Genomic DNA, 16,979 nt, shown 5'->3' on the forward strand with positions numbered 1-16,979 from the left:
TTCTTCTTCTTCTTCTTCTTCTTCTTCTTCTTCTTCTTCTTCTTCTTCTTCTTTCTACTCCTTTTCCTACTCCTCCTCTTCTTCCTATTTCTCCTCCTCTTCTTCCTACTCCTCTTCCTCCTTGTCCTCGACCTCCTCCTACTCCACCTCCTTAACTAGTTGGTTTATCATTCGTTGCTCCTCTGTCTTCCCCAACAGATGTGAACGACAAGTTACGAGGGATCCTGCTCAATAAGAAAGAAGCTTTCTCCTACTTGACCAAGAGAGAGGCCTCAGGCTCCATCACATGCGAATGTTGCTTCAACCAGTGTCGGATATTTGAGCTGGCTCAGTACTGCCGTCTGCCAGACCATTTCTTCTCCAGAATATCCAGAACCGGAAGGAGCAACAGTGGACATGCGCAGTTGGAGGACAACTTTAGTTAGACATGTTGAGGGCGTAAATGCTTTTAAAATTTTTAATTTGGTGATTATTATTATATAGGAGGAGTCCACGTGGTGTCAGATTTAGCGAGTTTTTTCCACGTGTTTGACTAAAGTTTCCAGATTTATTTCATACCAGCGATACCCGCAGGAATAGAAGGTCCCCTAAGAAGCTGAAGGCATTATTGATAGCATTATCTTTAATTTGAAGGAAGGGGGGGGGGGGCAATGTATCTTTTTTGTAGTCGCACACTCATAGCAGAAGAAATAAGTAGGTCCTCAGAATTACTTTTCTAAATGCTGTCATGACATATATCAGATGATGTTTGTTTGTAATTATCAACAATACGTAAGATTGTTGTCAAGATTCCGTCATAAGATTTATACAATGACCCTTGAAAAAGACAGCTCTTGAAGGGTTTAACCTAAAAACTCGTGATGTTTATGTAGGACATGTTATTTTCATATCATTGGTGTCGCAAGCATTTCACTTACGTCCGTTTTGGGGGTACTTTTTACACCAGAGAAAAAACTGCAAGTTTTCGTTGTGTTATTTCTATTAGGAATCATGAAGATCAAGAAAATTGTTGTAAGTGTAAGCCTTGACCATAGCATTAAACTGTACTTTGGTAATGTTGAAAGCGGTATCTTTGGTAAAGTTTTGGGAGGGTGTTTGAAATAGACTTAAGTAGACCTAGATTGCTTGCGACAGCGACGATATTTCTTTCTTTTGTAGTATTCAGACAGGGGTTAACTTGATATGACGGAGTATACAAGGGTAAAAAGATAATGACATGCAAAAGGTTTTACTGATACTATATTTCACAGCAGGGTGCCCCTGCTAATTTAATTTTTAAAAGTTAATACATGTATTATCCAAAACTCAGTCTTGCGATATTTTGATTTTTTTCCTTTGAGCCTTTAATTAATTGCTTTTTTTCTGAAACCACACGAAACGATATAGGATGACGGGACTGTTTAGAGAGGGCGCCATCTTTTGTTGTTGACGTCAGAACTCTTTCAAGTGCTCCTGTTCCCATACGTTATACCAGTGTCTGAAAGCTTGGTTTATTGGTTTACTGTTTATTTTCCGCACGTTTGTTGTGTCTTCTTTGCTGTAGAGAGAAAGAATCTCAATCCATTTATTGTTTTTAAATCGAGCTCAGGTGTTTTGTACTATTTCATTTATTGAGGTCAGGGTCTTAAAAAGAACGCTCGCTACTCACAGAGAGTCAGTTCGACTCAAGCACAGAGAAAACTAACCGTGGTGTAGCATTTTGCAACAGCAGACAGAAGACGTGAGTTCGATTCCAGTGTGGGGAGGGTATTTTAAATCAAACTTTTCCGTCTTTTAACGGGCAGGGTCTAAGCAAACCGCAAGTTTACTCTTTTTTTTAAAATGATGACCGAAAAATGTTATGACCATGACAACAAAAAAAGGGCTCTAGATTTGTTTCTGAATTTGATACTTGCATCTCATACTCGCCTATCATAAACAAATATAAATGTTTTAAAAAGGACTTTTTGAATTGAAATGGCACATTTAACAGCCCATTAACATGTTGGCGGTATTAAAACAGCACAAGTGAGTTGAATCTACTTCTGCATCATAAAAATCGTTGATACGCTCTCTCTTTTTCTCTCTCTCTCTCTCTCTCTCTCTCTCTCTCTCTCTCTCTCTCTCTCTCTCTCTTTCTCTCGCTCTTTCCCTTTCTGTTTGTCACTTTGTCTCTGTCATAGACGAACCGTGCACACGTTTGTAATTAACTACGCTCAAAATAATTAAGTATTGTGTTCAAAGAATGTTAGAGAAACGAGAAAATCTGTCCTCGGAATTATTTTCATAGAAAAGAGAGACTTTTCCCACTTCGAAATTTTGTACGAGTTGTTATCTTCTTTGTGAGAGGCGTGAATGAAGAAAGAGTACATGAAACAAATGCCGTGCATGACATTGTAATAAAGTCATTATCTATTATGTCATTCTATTACCTTACCGTAGATCCTTTACCTTTCACTTGGGGCTGGGACTTTCACAATTAAAACATTCGCTTTCATACTTCACAACAAAAGGTCAAAATTTACGTATATTTGTTGTTCAGTGGGAATGAGATTATACTCCTCCCGCTGGCGTGCAGAGGACGTTAGTTCGATTCCAGTGTGGGAAAGTTATTTTAATGAGTACTTCAGTGTATCTGATGGGATGCTGTGACGGGCACAGAAAATGATCTAAGTTGTGCTGACATGGAGACGAAACGTTTACAGTAACTTAAGTTACATCTTTACCTTCCTCCCTTATTCAATTCGTATTCCATTTTTCGCGTTAGTCCACAGAAAAAGGAAAAGGGCCAGGGCGGAAGGAGGGTGGGGGGAGATGGACGAATCTGATCTCAAACAGTCGCTACTGCCTTTAACTAGAATATTTTGACAAACACCCTCTAAGCTAAAAACAGACCTTTTCTCTAATCTAACCCCGTTGCATTTTTACTCTTTGGTCTACTTTTTTCTTTCTAAAATGCTACCTACAATAGCTAGCTACAGTAGCTTGAACAGTTCTCGTCCTGGCTACATTGAGATTTCGTGGCATAATAATAACACAAGGATTTTATGGGAGGATGAGAGAGAACGGGTGAGGGAGGGGGGGGGGGCTCTCGTAAAATAAATGTTTTCTCCAGAAGGAATTGTGTCGTGGGTAGAAGGTTGCTCTTTGGAAGAGAGACGACCTTCCAGTTTCGCTTGATACTTTTTTGTTTCGATGTAATGTTTGAAGTATCTAAAAAAAAATAATTTTAAGCGAATTGCCAAAAGTCCTCCCCCCCCCCCCCCCCCCCCCCCCCAAAGAATTTTCCCACATATTCCCACATCCCAAAAGTGAATATGTCCAACGGTATTCTTATTATTTTTAATTTGTTTCCAAGTGGTGTTCTCTTAACTCCAGAATGTGAGATCCCGCTTCCAAAATGATATAAGTCGTGTCGATAGCGGCGTAAAACATTCTATTACTTTTCCAAGCTAAGATGTGTTCGCGTGTATTCACAGCACACACATTATCATTTCAAATGTCCATCTAGAACACCCTGTGTCATTTGTCGTTTATGTGTTTTTTGCCTTTACAGGGTTCTGTTTTCCGTTCATTCTCTAAATGTTAATTAATTTGTCTCTAATCATAATGAACTGAATAAATACACTGCAATACCGCGTCATCACTGACAGCATTCATAACGCAAGTTACAAAATGATGCATAGTTCAACATTGTTTCCCTTGTTAAGTTCTGCCACCGAAGACCACAACACAATATCTTGCACTTCGCAGAATTGTCCTTTACGTTTTTTGGTTACAGAAGTCGCTGGTCATTCATGTTTATCTGGCCATCACATTGTTAGCTTCATAGTTGGTATGATCTGACGAACATTAAAATGTGGTGGAAAAAAAAGTCACCGAGCAATTGAAATTTTTCTTTATTCAGAGTTTTGGGATGTATCGTTGTCTTTTTTCTATGACCCTACAGTAGTTTGACCTCTCCTAGGTGATGTCGTTCTTCCTTCGATTTGTCTATTTGCTTATCTGTCTACCTTTTCTTTATTTCTGTTGTTTCTAGTATCGCTACATTTTTGGCCGTTCAGTTCCTGTTTTATTATGTCCACCCCCTTTCTTTCTGTGGTCTCTCTCCTCCCACCCACCCCCACCCCCCCTCTCTCTCTCTCTCTCTCTCTCTCTCTCTCTCTCTCTCTCTCTCTCTCTCTCTCTCTCTCTCCTCACCTCCCCCTCCCTCTTCCCTCTGGTTTCCTCTCTTCTCCCTCTAGATAATAATACTTTATGATTTCCCGGTATCTCGCATATATTTACAAAAAGACCCTTTCTCAAACACACTTGCTCACTACCATAAACACCTGCACACATGTACACACAAACCACTCGTTGAAGTTCAGGCATACCTTTCTTTCTCTCTCGAAGAGTGACGCTTTATTTTGATCGAAGAAAACTCAAATCAATAGGTATATTTGACGAACCTCGGAAGCAGCAATATGAGAAATAAATACCTCCAGACGATATATATGACATTGCCCTATTCATAACTACGTACGAGTGAATGTAGGTCACGAAGATGGGCCTCTGAGGAACAAAGGTTGCACGCGAAAGACGAGAGTTCGATTCCGGCGAGGGAACATTTTGTAATTGTTTCATACCACAAGTATCTCCGTCTGTCCGTTGGGAAGCTGTATCCCACTCAGCCCACGTTATCAATCATGATAGGCAGCATCGAAAGTAGAGCTGGGCGAAGAATCAATTCCGGAACCGATTCCCACGACTAATGCAACGGAAGAAAAGTTCACTTTCACGAAATCCAACGGTTACCAGTTACTTAAGTCATTAAAATCTTTTTTTTAAAAAGAATTTATCTTTGAAAGATAAAAGTTGATGCTTCGGAGTGTTCCGAGATCAAGGTTATCCTAAATCCTGAAGATGTTCGGAGCCAACCAGGTAACCACGGGAAGAAATCACATCTTTAGAAAGTAAGTAATTGGGATCGGAGTCGATTCCTACGATTCCTTGCTTTCACTAACCGGGAACCTAGCCGCCCAGCACTAATCGAAAGAGCCCCCCTAAATACAAATAGGCCTAATGTGATATAAATTGTGTCTGTGGGAGGTGTAAAACTTTTTTATCCCTTTCAGTCACAGATTCCTTTAACGCTCATAACATGTTGTAATGGGTTGGTTTTTTTTACTTCTATGTCCAGTAAGTGTTTAATTATACGATATTATTAACTTTATTAATACTGAACGCCATCAAAGATCCCATACAGCAAAATCGTTCACTCGGCTGAAAAAAAATCGTTCCAATCCAACTTAAATCTGAGGGTGCTCGTCTATCAGTATCACTGTTTTCAGAGCTTCCTTATGTTTCTCGGGAAGTAAAGTAACCCATCTGTTAGTTTTAAATACAATTTTATTGTTGTAAATTCTTACTGTTAGATTCTATCAGCGTTTCGTTTAGCTGAGATCTTTTCAACAAAGGCATTATGGCCTCTCACGCCCATTTAAGTTAGCTAAACATCGAAAATGTTTGCCCTTGCCCCGTGAAGGTGAATTATGACAAAAGCCAACAATTTGCAGTGGAAGGTCTTAAGTTCCCTCGTCTTTCTTCACAGTAGTCTTAGCAACGTTTTAGAAAATACACGATTGCAGACACTTTGTGCTCACAAGTCTCCACAAAACCATAAAACTCTTGGAGCTTACTAAACAATAGACTAGATCTATCTGCCCGGCAGGTGCAAATTCTAGACATTTTTTGACCAACTACGGTTGAATGAGATTAATACTTCAATTCCTCCGTCACACTGTTTTCCCTTGTGACTCTACCGATATGAAGAAGCAGTGGGCAGAGGCGTCGATAAATCGAGCTCTAATACGCTTGCTATAAATAATGCTATTACTTTTAGGTATACAACTTACTGTTCCATTTATAAATTCAAAATAAAACTCAGTACATGTATTAAAATGTTTGTATTAAACTGCGATAAGCGTGATAACAATATTACGCTGACTAACATATATTTATATTATACCCTTGTAGTAAGCTAATCGACAAGTCCGTGTGTTTTCTAAGGTGAGGCAACCGACAGATTTGAGGAGGCTTTTTCGGTTATTCAAAGAGAGGAGTGAACTATCCTATGTCGTAAATTGTGATATTAGACTCCATCTGTCTGATTCAGTTGTATCCATTATATTATAATTTTTAAAATATTCAGAATACCCTCATCATTGTTGTGGAGGAAGATGTCAGACAGATTCTGCCCTTAAAAATGAACTTACAAAAGTTGTTAACTTTTTAGAATTTAGCTGGTAATAGAGGGGGAGACGTCCCCCCCCCCACCCCCCAAAAAAGCTTCCCACATAAAGTCACACTCGTCTTGTTTGAAAATGTAATACGCACTACCCACTGCCCAAAGGATTGGTCCAAGAACGCAAGATCAAAGTAGCCTGCGGGCTAAGTGAGATAAACAGTTACGAACGGGGCGGAAAACATCTTTAACTAACCACTTGTTTATTTTAGTAACGTTTTACGGCGCTCGCAGCTGCATAAGGTCACATGAGCGCCAAGGGGTCAACAGAGAAGTCCAAACGGGGATTCAAGCTTAGTCTGCTCCCCTCTCTAGCCTCAACAGCACAAAGTCTGCTTCGACTATCAAGGCACCCCGGAAATAGCAGTTCACAAGAGAGTGACAACACATACAAAAGAAGAAGAGGAAAAATGACGATAATAAGGATGAGGAAAGAAAAAAAAGCAGTTCTCCTTATCATATGTTGATCCTGCCCAGTAGGAGCATGACATTGATAAATCAGACAATTTACGATTCTACTGTGCATAAAAACAAGTTAATATCCCCCCTTCAGGAATGGCCTAAAGACAACTTCAGTCAGTAGCACTGCCTTGGTTTGGGGGGGGGGGGGATTAGCCCCTTGGAGACAAGAAGTCAGGGTTGAAACAGAGCAGTGCTACGTTACACATATAACAGACATAGGTAGAGCTGCTACACGAAAGCATCTGTCAGTTAAGAATATAGATCACAGTCTTGTTCTCTCATTTCTCATGTAACCTAGACCGGAAGTTCTCGTGGTCTAGAGGTTACTGCGTTTGCCTCTCTTTCAATAGGTCCGGGGCTCGGAACCTGACAGCAAAGGAAAATTTTCTTCCCTACTTTTCCCCCTTTCACCTCCTTTCCCTATTCTGTCGTCTGCTTTCTCTCCAACTTTTTGCTATTCCCCCCCCCCCTCTGCCCCCTCCTCTGGACTCCTGACTCTTTCTGTAGCTTTTCTACTGCTTCTCCTTGGCTCCTTCCTACTGTTGCCTTTCAGGCACGTTCCTGATCTAAGGGTAGGGAAGATCGAACACCTAGCATTCTCGGATAAGAGCTAAAACTCTCGGAGATCCCGTGTGCAAGCAGTACACGTGAAAGATCCCTTGGTGGTCTAAAATCCATAAGAGTACGATTCGGCCGCCACTCGGGAAAAATTCAAAATCAATTCCTACCAAAATCTGAAAATGTTTAATGTGTCCCGCGCGCTCATATGACCTGCCTTAAAGTTAAAGCAATTGCAAGCGCCGTAAAACACTTACCAAAATAAAACAGTTTGGAGCCAAATGAAGGGAGAGGGTGGATGGTGCGCACGCATTTGACCTTGGTAAGATTGAAGTTATGCCCATCTTATGGGCGCCCATGATACACACTCTTCGCAGCGAATTATCTTATGAAGAGCAAAAAGGCGGCGGCCCTTACAATGCAGAGTCATTGGTATCGTAATTCAAGTCAATGGCAATATCATTATTGGCTGAACAGCAAAGTGGATACGTTAAAGACTTCTTGACACATGGCACTTGTTTATAATAATGTTACAGCTAAGAGTACTGGAAAAGTGTGGTAAAAGATGTTTGTTTTTAGTCATATGAAAGCTGAAAGAAATGGGCAAACGAACACAGGTCTTGGCGTAGAGTCTCGTTAATTAATCTTCTTGAATAATTGCCACACAATGTTGTTAGTTCACAGGAAGAAAGACGACATAATAGCTAGCTATTCCGTGTGGGTTATTGGTGGAGTGAATATATGCCATGATACCTATATTGAAATACCCACATAGCCATGTGTTTTTATTTCTTTCGTTGATTTTTGTTGATTTCTTCATTTATTAAATTTTTCCCCCATCGGACGTCGTTAGCTTCTGAATTATGTTTTTTTGTAAATTCAGTTTCTTTTTTTAATGGGAAATTTATAATTAAAGAATATTTTGTTCTTTTTTGTATTTGTGTCCTGTTTGTGTTTATTTGTTGTATTTGTTTGTTTATTTATTTGTTATTAAAACGGGCAATCCACCGAATTCAAACAATTCCTACTTTTAATTCTAAATAATTAATTACTCCTTGTTACGGGATTATTTCACTGCTGCTGTAAATTCTCAACAAAAGCTTGACTAGTAATTCAATGTTAAAGGAGGTCATGATCCACCTCTAAACCTCCTCGCTCAAATTGATCGCCATGAGCAGCAGGTGGCGCCCGATCGCCATCGAGCTACTCTCTCCAAATCAAGATCTAAAAATGTGTCGTGACGCAGAGGAATCAGGTGCTCATCAATTTTTGGACATATGAAGTTATTGTATCATATTAAAGCTTGCTCATTTGTTCTGAATTTAACGAAAGAATACGTATCTATCTTGAATTGAAGTCAAGCTGCTTGTGAAGGAAGGAGTTGCGTGCTCCCTAATATCAAAGAAAAAATAAACGAGAAAATGCCCACCAATATTTTGTGATTTCCAAAGCTTGAGTGTTCTTGGAAACTGCTAATTTATATTTTGTATGCCTGTTAACAGCGTTTTTCAATAAAAATCCGCATAAAAATGTGTTCTTAGATGAACATAGACGGTGTTGAGCCAAAAAAGAACGTTCGAAAAATTTAGCCCAACGGCAAGAAAAATGATGGTTTCCTTGTTCACATTATTTTGACAATCACCTGATTTCACCACACTGTCTCACAAATGAGTCTTTGGATATTGCCATCATGTGGGACAATAGATCAGAAAGGCAAACAAACAAAGAGTGTCCCGACACGGTGGAATCAGACGCTCCTCAATTTTTGGGCGTTTGAAATTTGCGATTTTATTCATTATTATTTGTCTTGCTTTCGATGAAAAAAAGGAGTAAAACCAGCAAAATAATGGACGCCAAAATTTGATGACTTCCTGCTTGAGTGTAATTAGAAACTTAATTTACATCGTGGGTGCCTCTGGTCAACGTTTTTCAGAAAACCCCACGCAGAAATGTGTTTTTGAATGGACACAAAAAGTGATGATTAAAAAAAGGTATTCAAATTACCGAGGTAGCGGGAAAATATCCGTTTCTTTAATTTAATTATCTTGATGAGTGCCTTATTTCATCTCGAAGACACACGAATACTATTGAGCAATACCCAAAAAGGAAAAGATGAAGAGAAACACTTTGTGTCTTTCGGAAATTAATCAAATCAAGGAGCAAAACATGTTTATTTTTAAACGGAAGGAAAACAGATTACAAGGTTATGTTTCCAAAGAAAGCAGTAAACTGGCTTAATATTGTTAATCTCATATACAAAGGAAAAAAAACTACAAATCACCGTCAAGAAAAAGAATATATTATTGTTCGTACGTGATGGTTTTCTGAAGCTCTAAATAACTTGTGGGTGACTGGAGGGCACTGCGGTGCTTTACTTCCCCTGTATTTCAAAAGTGGTTTGGTTTGTGACGTCTAAATCTTTCTATGCACGAAACTATGATAATAACTGAGTGTTGGCCTATATAGTGCATATATATGCTCAGCAGCATAGTAATAATAATAGTATTCGCTTTATAGCTATTATTACCCCATAAGACTTTAGAACACATTCTCTGCTTCCTGGAAAGCATACCGTGCAAGCAGCGAAATAGCGCCCATAAACTAACAGACAATATTTTTCACCACCTACATTTTCCCCCGATACAATTCCGAGTTTGAACCCGCAAGTTCTCGGTTGTGAACCCAACAGCCTAACAAATAGACCACCGACGTCACAAGTAGCCGTTATTGTGTTGCTGGGTTTCTCTTGAGCTGAGACTCGGCTATTTTCTCTTTCCTGGTTTGGATCAGGCTTTAAACACTCGGGGGGGGGGGGGGGGCAGAATGATTAGAGACCGGGTGTTTTATTGCAAAAAGGTCAGTTCAGCAACGTCCAAGTGCTGAAAAGCTAAAACGAGGAAGATGGTTTGAACAATTTCAAGTCTGCGTATCGGACGGAAGGTCCGCTTGTATCGGTGGTAGGCACGAGAAGTCAAATTCGAGCGAGTGGTTCAAGTTCGAATCCAAGAAGCGAATCTCTCTTTGAAGGCTCCCCTTCTGTTCTGTGTGCTGACAGTTGCAAACTATTTATTGTAACGTTCTCCTGTTGAATGGAATGAAATATACACAGTTTTGCTGTATTACGGGTATAACAATACATTGACTCGAGGACAGAATTTTAGAGCAAGGGAAGAAAAAGGAGAAGGACAAAAAAAAGAGGGAGGGTAGGAAGTAGCCTGCGGCATACCAGTTGAACCACCACACATTGAACCTAAGGAAGCGAAGAATTCATTTCAATTGGTGAAGCTATTATACCTATTTCTAACCTTGCGACTCTGTCAAAAATTTTAAAGTCCACAACATAATGTCATCTAATACTGAACTCTTTCTCTTTTTGAGAATATTGTTTATAGTTTAAATGAAGCAAAGAATATGTTGAATTGCGTCACAACGTCTTGTTACATTATTCTCTAACTGTAATATTTTGTGAATGTTTTACGCCCCCATTTGCACAATTCGGGTCATTTTAAGGGGTAGGCTACTTTAACCTGGGCTGAGAGCGAAACAGCATCCCAGTAAACAGACGTGGTTACTCGATTAAAATAACTTCTGCACACAGTGAAAAGTGAGAAAATCTATATGGGTTTTACGTTCTTCTCAACATTACCAGGTTATTTAGGAGGCAGAACCACTCAACTGGCAGAGAAAAAAAGCATATCATGCAACGCAATAACGTTCAGTTAGTGCATGGATAAAGCAAGACACACAGACAGAAACAAGAAAAAGGAAAGGTAAGAAATAGGACCTGCCAATGGCACCCTCCAGCTACCCACAGGTACTATCGAATTTAACGGCCTACTCCGACCTGAATGGGGTGGACAGACTTGAAAATTCCACCAAGCGACTCGAATTTAAGAGCACCCAGTTTAGGATTCGACCAGGCCATCCGCTCTGTGGTCCAGCATCATACCAACTGGGCTCCTCCTCACGAAAATCGAACTCACACTTGGTCGCTTTTAACTTTATTTTAAGGCAGGACATACGGGCTAAGCCAGATTTTGGGGGTTTCCAGATATCTTAAATCAACGCCAAAAGTGGGCATTGTCCTACCTATCGGAGACGTTTGGTTTCATTGGTGTGTATATTTGTTTGGTTATAGAGAAAACTCTCCTTTGTCTTTTAAAGAAACTAAACAAAGGTCTAAAAACTGTACCTTCGATTTTCTCAAAACAGCATCTTTCGGAACAGACCCCCCCCCCCCCCCCCCCCGTGCTTAAAAGTGACCAATTATGAAATCTTTTACGTGCAACATCCTTCGTTAGTACCCCTTGGATAAACAAAACTGTGGTATTAGTCACAGAGAGGCCGATTCAAATAATGCTTTTTAAAAACTCAAACAAGTTAATAAAAGAAAACAAAACAAAAAAGAACAACAACAACAACAACAACAACAACAATGACAACAACAACAGTAACGAGCCAACCAACTAACAAAACAAGCCTTTATTAGTCAGGATTGTGTTCCCTCATCATTGTTACTTTATTGGATCGAGAGAGTTGGTTCAGAACATATTTTGTTTATATTCAGGATGTCATTATTTATGTAAACAAAATGTTGCAGTCCAATGGACCAGGGAAAGACCTCGAAAACATTATTTTTTATTTAGGAATTCCAGGCTCGATCTCTCAGAAAACTGATGGTAAACAACATGTTACGCAGGCCATACACTTACAGGAGGAATAAACTATCGGCTTGTTAAAAAAAAAATCAATAGCGTTTGAGAAAACCAGTGGCTTGAACAAGGAGATAGTCGGTACCAGACATATGTTTATTTTTCTTGATACATTAATTTTAATTTCACAACCAAACGAATCACATTAAATTAAATACCTTCAATTTGACGCTAAACACGAATGTACAGCAAGAGCACTGATAATAACAATTTCTTCTCCATAATATTATTATGAATATTATGTCGATGTCATTTTTGTATACCTTGGAATGCACATGCTGTAAATTTGCAACCGAACTTTCGGACTGAAAAGAAAAAGCAAATAACACTACCTTACAAATAGACAACATTCTAAATTACGGTATCCATCTTTTGTATTTCTTTGAGTGGTGAACAACAGGCGACGCCACTTTTGAATTCACTTGTTGCTTGACTTTCCTAAATGGCTGACGGCATAGGGTCCCCAAGAATGTAAATATCAAACTATAATCAAACATATCTAGTTAGAAAATACAATAGTTACTAATGTTTGCATGTACTTCAAGACTCTCTGAATTGAGTTTGTGTAAATATTTGATGTTTTGCTGCTGAACTATTCACTTTCCGTGAGTATAAAAGTCAATGTCGCAAAAGTGCAACTGTGGGAGTTTGGCATTACATTTTTTTTCAGTAGTCAAGATGAAGATATTGCAATCACTCCCAGTATGCTACTGTCAATTCAGCTACGGATAGACCTAGCGAAGGATCAAGATACCGTGTGATGTAGAGGAAAGATACCAGTATTGATGTAGAGAGATATATGTATACGACTATAGGAGATGGTTAATCGGCTCTCGGGGCTGTACGTAAGAAGGGTTTTGAACGATGCTACTGTATAGCTACACTTTACACCTAACACGTAATATTAAAGAGGTGAAGCAACGGCTATCGGATTTGGGACACTTCTTTCACTTTCACTTACTCGTGCCTATTTCCACGCAATAAAAGATTAATATTAAGGATATATACGTAAAAATCACTTGTTTACTGCAAGTATTCTAAGTCAGTAGAAATGGAAGCAATCCTTCTCGTTTTGGCTTCTTTTCATTCTGCAGAGTCCGTCACTGCCGCCTCAGTTTCGTTATTGAAGAAGATTTGAAGAGAACACAATGTCGAAGAAATATCTACGTGTCCAGGATGTAACGGATGACACAATGATGATGACGAAAGTTATGAGCCACCTATTCAGCATCAGTCCTCTGCCGAATCTGATGATTCTGATGCAACCAGCTATGATAATTATCCAGACTTCATAAAACAAAGTGGCCTTTTGACAGGTTCTCTCCACTTCCTCAGCTTCGCCCTATTGGGCACCAAATCGATGTATACCTTGCTATAATTACTCTAAGTGCTTGATCTTATGCCATAATTTTTGTTTTCAGATTTTGGTGTATTGTGTAACTTTTCTCAGTTTTGGTGTTGGTCTGTGGTGGAACGGTTTGACGTTTCACCGTCGCACGTAGAAAAAGTGATTTCGATGCCTGCATGAGGCAAATTTTTCTTTAGTATTCTGTCTGTCTGCTGGGACATAGTATCCCAGTCTATGGATTGTTTAAAAATAAGGATCTGTTCCATTTACTTCTTTGCCAGCAGCCTATTGAAAAGTGCTTTGTTGACGTTCTGTTTATAGTTGTACACCTTTTCCGAATTACCTTATAATTTATTTTTCTATTTTTCACCCCTTGAAAAGCGTTAACTTCATAGAGTTGAAAAACGTATATTTAAGGTAAACAAATGTGGAATTAAGAATCACACACTGAACTTTTTCTGCCTTCACAGGTTTTTTCTTGTGGGTTTTTTTTTGGTGTTTTTTTTTTGTTATTGTTTTTTTTTTGTTGGTAAGACTGAACAGTCTGTTATGGTGCAAATGAGTTGATATGTGTGTAACAGGAAAGTTAGAGGGTAAATGAGTGTGTAAATATGTACCTGAGAAGTACAGCAACAGATGAAATATTTGAGGCTTGCAGCCAAGAGTTGCTGATTTGTAAACCAGGTATTTTACCCCTTCCTAAATGTAATTACCCAGAGTTGCATCTTTGCAACAAGCCATATATTATGTGATTTTGGGGGCCATCGAAAAAAAACTTCTACAGTATCTACTTTTCAGTCTATACCACTCCGGTGGGTTGAGAGAATAATTTTTCTTGTGACCAGAAGACACTCTGAGCATCCAAATTAATTAATCTGTTTGACGAAGACAAATCGTTCAAACCAAGAGCTAAATGATGTAAGAGTACGCGGCAAATTCTCTCATGCTCATACCGTTAAAACGAACCGCCCGAAGTCTGTCATTCAAAAAACCACGACGTGACTGCACATTTCATGATTTTGAAAAAACCCTGAAAATCCCTTGGCGAGTATCATTAAGATTAGTCACTTTCGAAAATTTACCAGTTTGAAAACCTTTGTCCCGGAGGTGGATACGTCGTCCTGCCTTTGTCACAAGAAAGATAGGTTCGTGACTAGCGTAACAAAAGAATAAAATGAAATAAATTCGATTTTGCTAGATAAGTCGTTCTGCCTTGGTATGGCAGAGCCACATACTTGAGCATCCGACTCGTAAGCGTATGACGTGCCTTACAGAGCTGCCCACATCAGCATCCGACCCGTAGGTGTATGGCCTGCGTTAAAGATTTGAACTGGCTCCCTTGTGTCCCTCAATGTTGTGTGGACCAGCCAGTGTTTGTGTCTGCTGGCACTGCTGTCCGGATTTTGTAGACGTTCTGCCTCTGCTGCAAGCTGGGCGGCATGAACGGAACAGTTTTGTTGCGCACAAGCTCCTCCCGCAGCTCTGCACATGCGTGGGCCAGCATCTCGGGAGAATTTAGCATGTCTATTGCGGACATCGCCAGTGCTTTTGACATGGCCACGGCGTAGCGGTGAGCTTGCACGGTGCCTGAAAAATGTGTCGCGACGGGGTAGAATCAGGGGCTCGTCAGTTGTTGTTTCTTTTTGGCTTATGGCGTTAGTGGAAATATCTTAAAGCTTGTTCATATTATATCTTGCTTTTAGTGAAAAAATACTTCACTTTTATATAAAGCTTCACGAAGCTGCACTATTCAAAATGCTGAAACCTGGAGAGAAGCCTGCAAGCAGCGACCTTTGAATGCTCAAAATGGGACAAACTTTTCTCTGCTAGAATTGGTCTCAAAGGACATGTCAGAAAAGCTACAAGTCATCTTAACCTATAATCCTTTCTCGCTTGAGGAGTATTCTCTTGTGTGGATGCATTGGTCACCGTCAGACATTGACAAACGAATATATGTAATATTAAAAATGATAATAATATACCGAGTTGCAAAAGTTCTGTCAAACCCACCTTAAAAGTACAATAACTCATTTACTACTCAACATAGCGAAGAGAAATTTGGTACACGCGATCTTTATTCATTTTCTGCCAACAGGACATAAAAAAATTGACAAATGTCCTTCCTTATTCAAGGGAGATAATTCTATACACACTGGACTGTTGCAAAATCCAAATCAAAGTTTGCTCAGTATGACGTGTGGCCTATTCCAGCTTGAATTACTGATACAAAACATCTGTTCATTAACTGAATTGAAGTCCTTATGGTTGTCTGAAGAATCCCTTGCCATTCCTTGTGAAGTGCAACCTTCAGTTCCTGACCAGTTTGTACGAAGTGCGGCCTGTTTCTAATCCTCCAGTCAAAGTCATCTTACAGATGTTCTGTTTGGTTATGGCTTGTGGATCTTACAGGCCAGTCCAGAACAATGATTTGATGAGTTTGGAAGAAGTTTTCATTGATCGTAGCCATTTGTGGTCGGGCATTGTCTTGTTAGCAGATTCTATCATCTGTGCCATGTAGGGCAGTCAACGTGACGAAGAGTTTCGTCACAATAATGTCGTTATCTGAGGTTGATTCGAAAAGTAACTAAATGTATAAGATAAAAAGCTGAGATTCCACCCCCTACCATCACATTTCAGCCACCTTCGGGTCTCTTGAGGGACGTTGGATTTATGAAATTTCTATTCTCTTCTTTTAAACACTTTTTCTCTTCCATCAATTCGACCTTAACCATTGCTGAAAAGAACACTTTACCAACGTCTTTAGTTTCATCGACAATGTTGTTGTGCCAAAATTTGGCGATTTCTTCTATGAAATAGAGTTAAAATGGCTCCATATATAGGGAGACAATCACGTAATCTACGATCTTATAAATGTGTAATAATGATGTTTCAAGACAGTCCGAAGTGCCTGGCAGTCTCTGCACTAAGTTGGAATAGGTTTTGAACATGGGTGTTGACAATTACCCAATTCTGATGTTGAGTTGTCGCCCTTAGTTGGCTACGTCTCATCTTGTCTTGGGCAGTTTTAGTGGTGTTAAAACGTTTGTTCAAGCGTTAGGTGGTTCCTCTGCAAACATTTACGTGTCTTGCAACAGCAGAAAGCGCAACTAAAGAATTTATCATACACACAGCCCCTTTATTTTCTTAATTTATTATTTTTAAAATTTTGAAAACAGGAGAAAAACGTACCCAAGCCTTAAAAAATACGGAAGTTTAAAGTGTGTTAGGTGTGTTTACACATTGTCTACTTGATTCAGAGCAAATTTTGTGTGTAGGAAGCGTTGATTTCAACACAGACCGAGAGAAATCAATACCAACACTTTGTCCACGTACTATTTCCGGTTTATGATTTCTTTGGTCTGCTCTTGCTCAAGAAGTCTCATAAGTCCCACAAGTCATTCATTTAACTTGTACTGTAATTCTTACGCTATACCGAAAATTATCGTAATATAATGGGTGTGGCAGAACTTTTGCAACTCGGTATAGTAATAAGAACAACAACAAAAGAACAATAATAATAATTGTGATAAAATGTTTATTGTACTAATAATATAATAATAATGATGATGATGATGATGATGATGATGATGATGATGATGATGATGATGATGATGATGATGATGATGATGATGAT

At 39.3% G+C, this 16,979-nt stretch overlaps 2 protein-coding genes across 2 annotated transcripts in view; one reads left to right on the top strand and one right to left on the bottom strand.

Moving 5' to 3' along the window:
- Positions 1-612, top strand: part of PIN (insulin precursor) — a gene marked incomplete in the record, with an annotated part of 75,720 nt that extends 75,108 nt beyond the window's left edge. The window contains 1 exon segment of the mRNA NM_001204686.1: positions 201-612. Within this exon segment, the coding sequence (NP_001191615.1) occupies positions 201-425 (225 nt within the window).
- A 14,081-nt stretch (positions 613-14,693) lies between these two features.
- LOC101860613 (peptidase M20 domain-containing protein 2) overlaps positions 14,694-16,979 on the bottom strand; it is a 22,281-nt gene continuing 19,995 nt past the window's right edge. Inside the window, exon 6 of the mRNA XM_035972809.1 lies at positions 14,694-14,932. Coding sequence (XP_035828702.1) covers positions 14,694-14,932 — 239 coding nt within the window. The remainder of the gene's footprint in view (positions 14,933-16,979) is intronic.

This window comes from Aplysia californica, unplaced genomic scaffold, assembly GCF_000002075.1.
Source record: "Aplysia californica isolate F4 #8 unplaced genomic scaffold, AplCal3.0 scaffold00858, whole genome shotgun sequence".
Lineage (NCBI taxonomy): Eukaryota > Metazoa > Mollusca > Gastropoda > Aplysiida > Aplysiidae > Aplysia > Aplysia californica.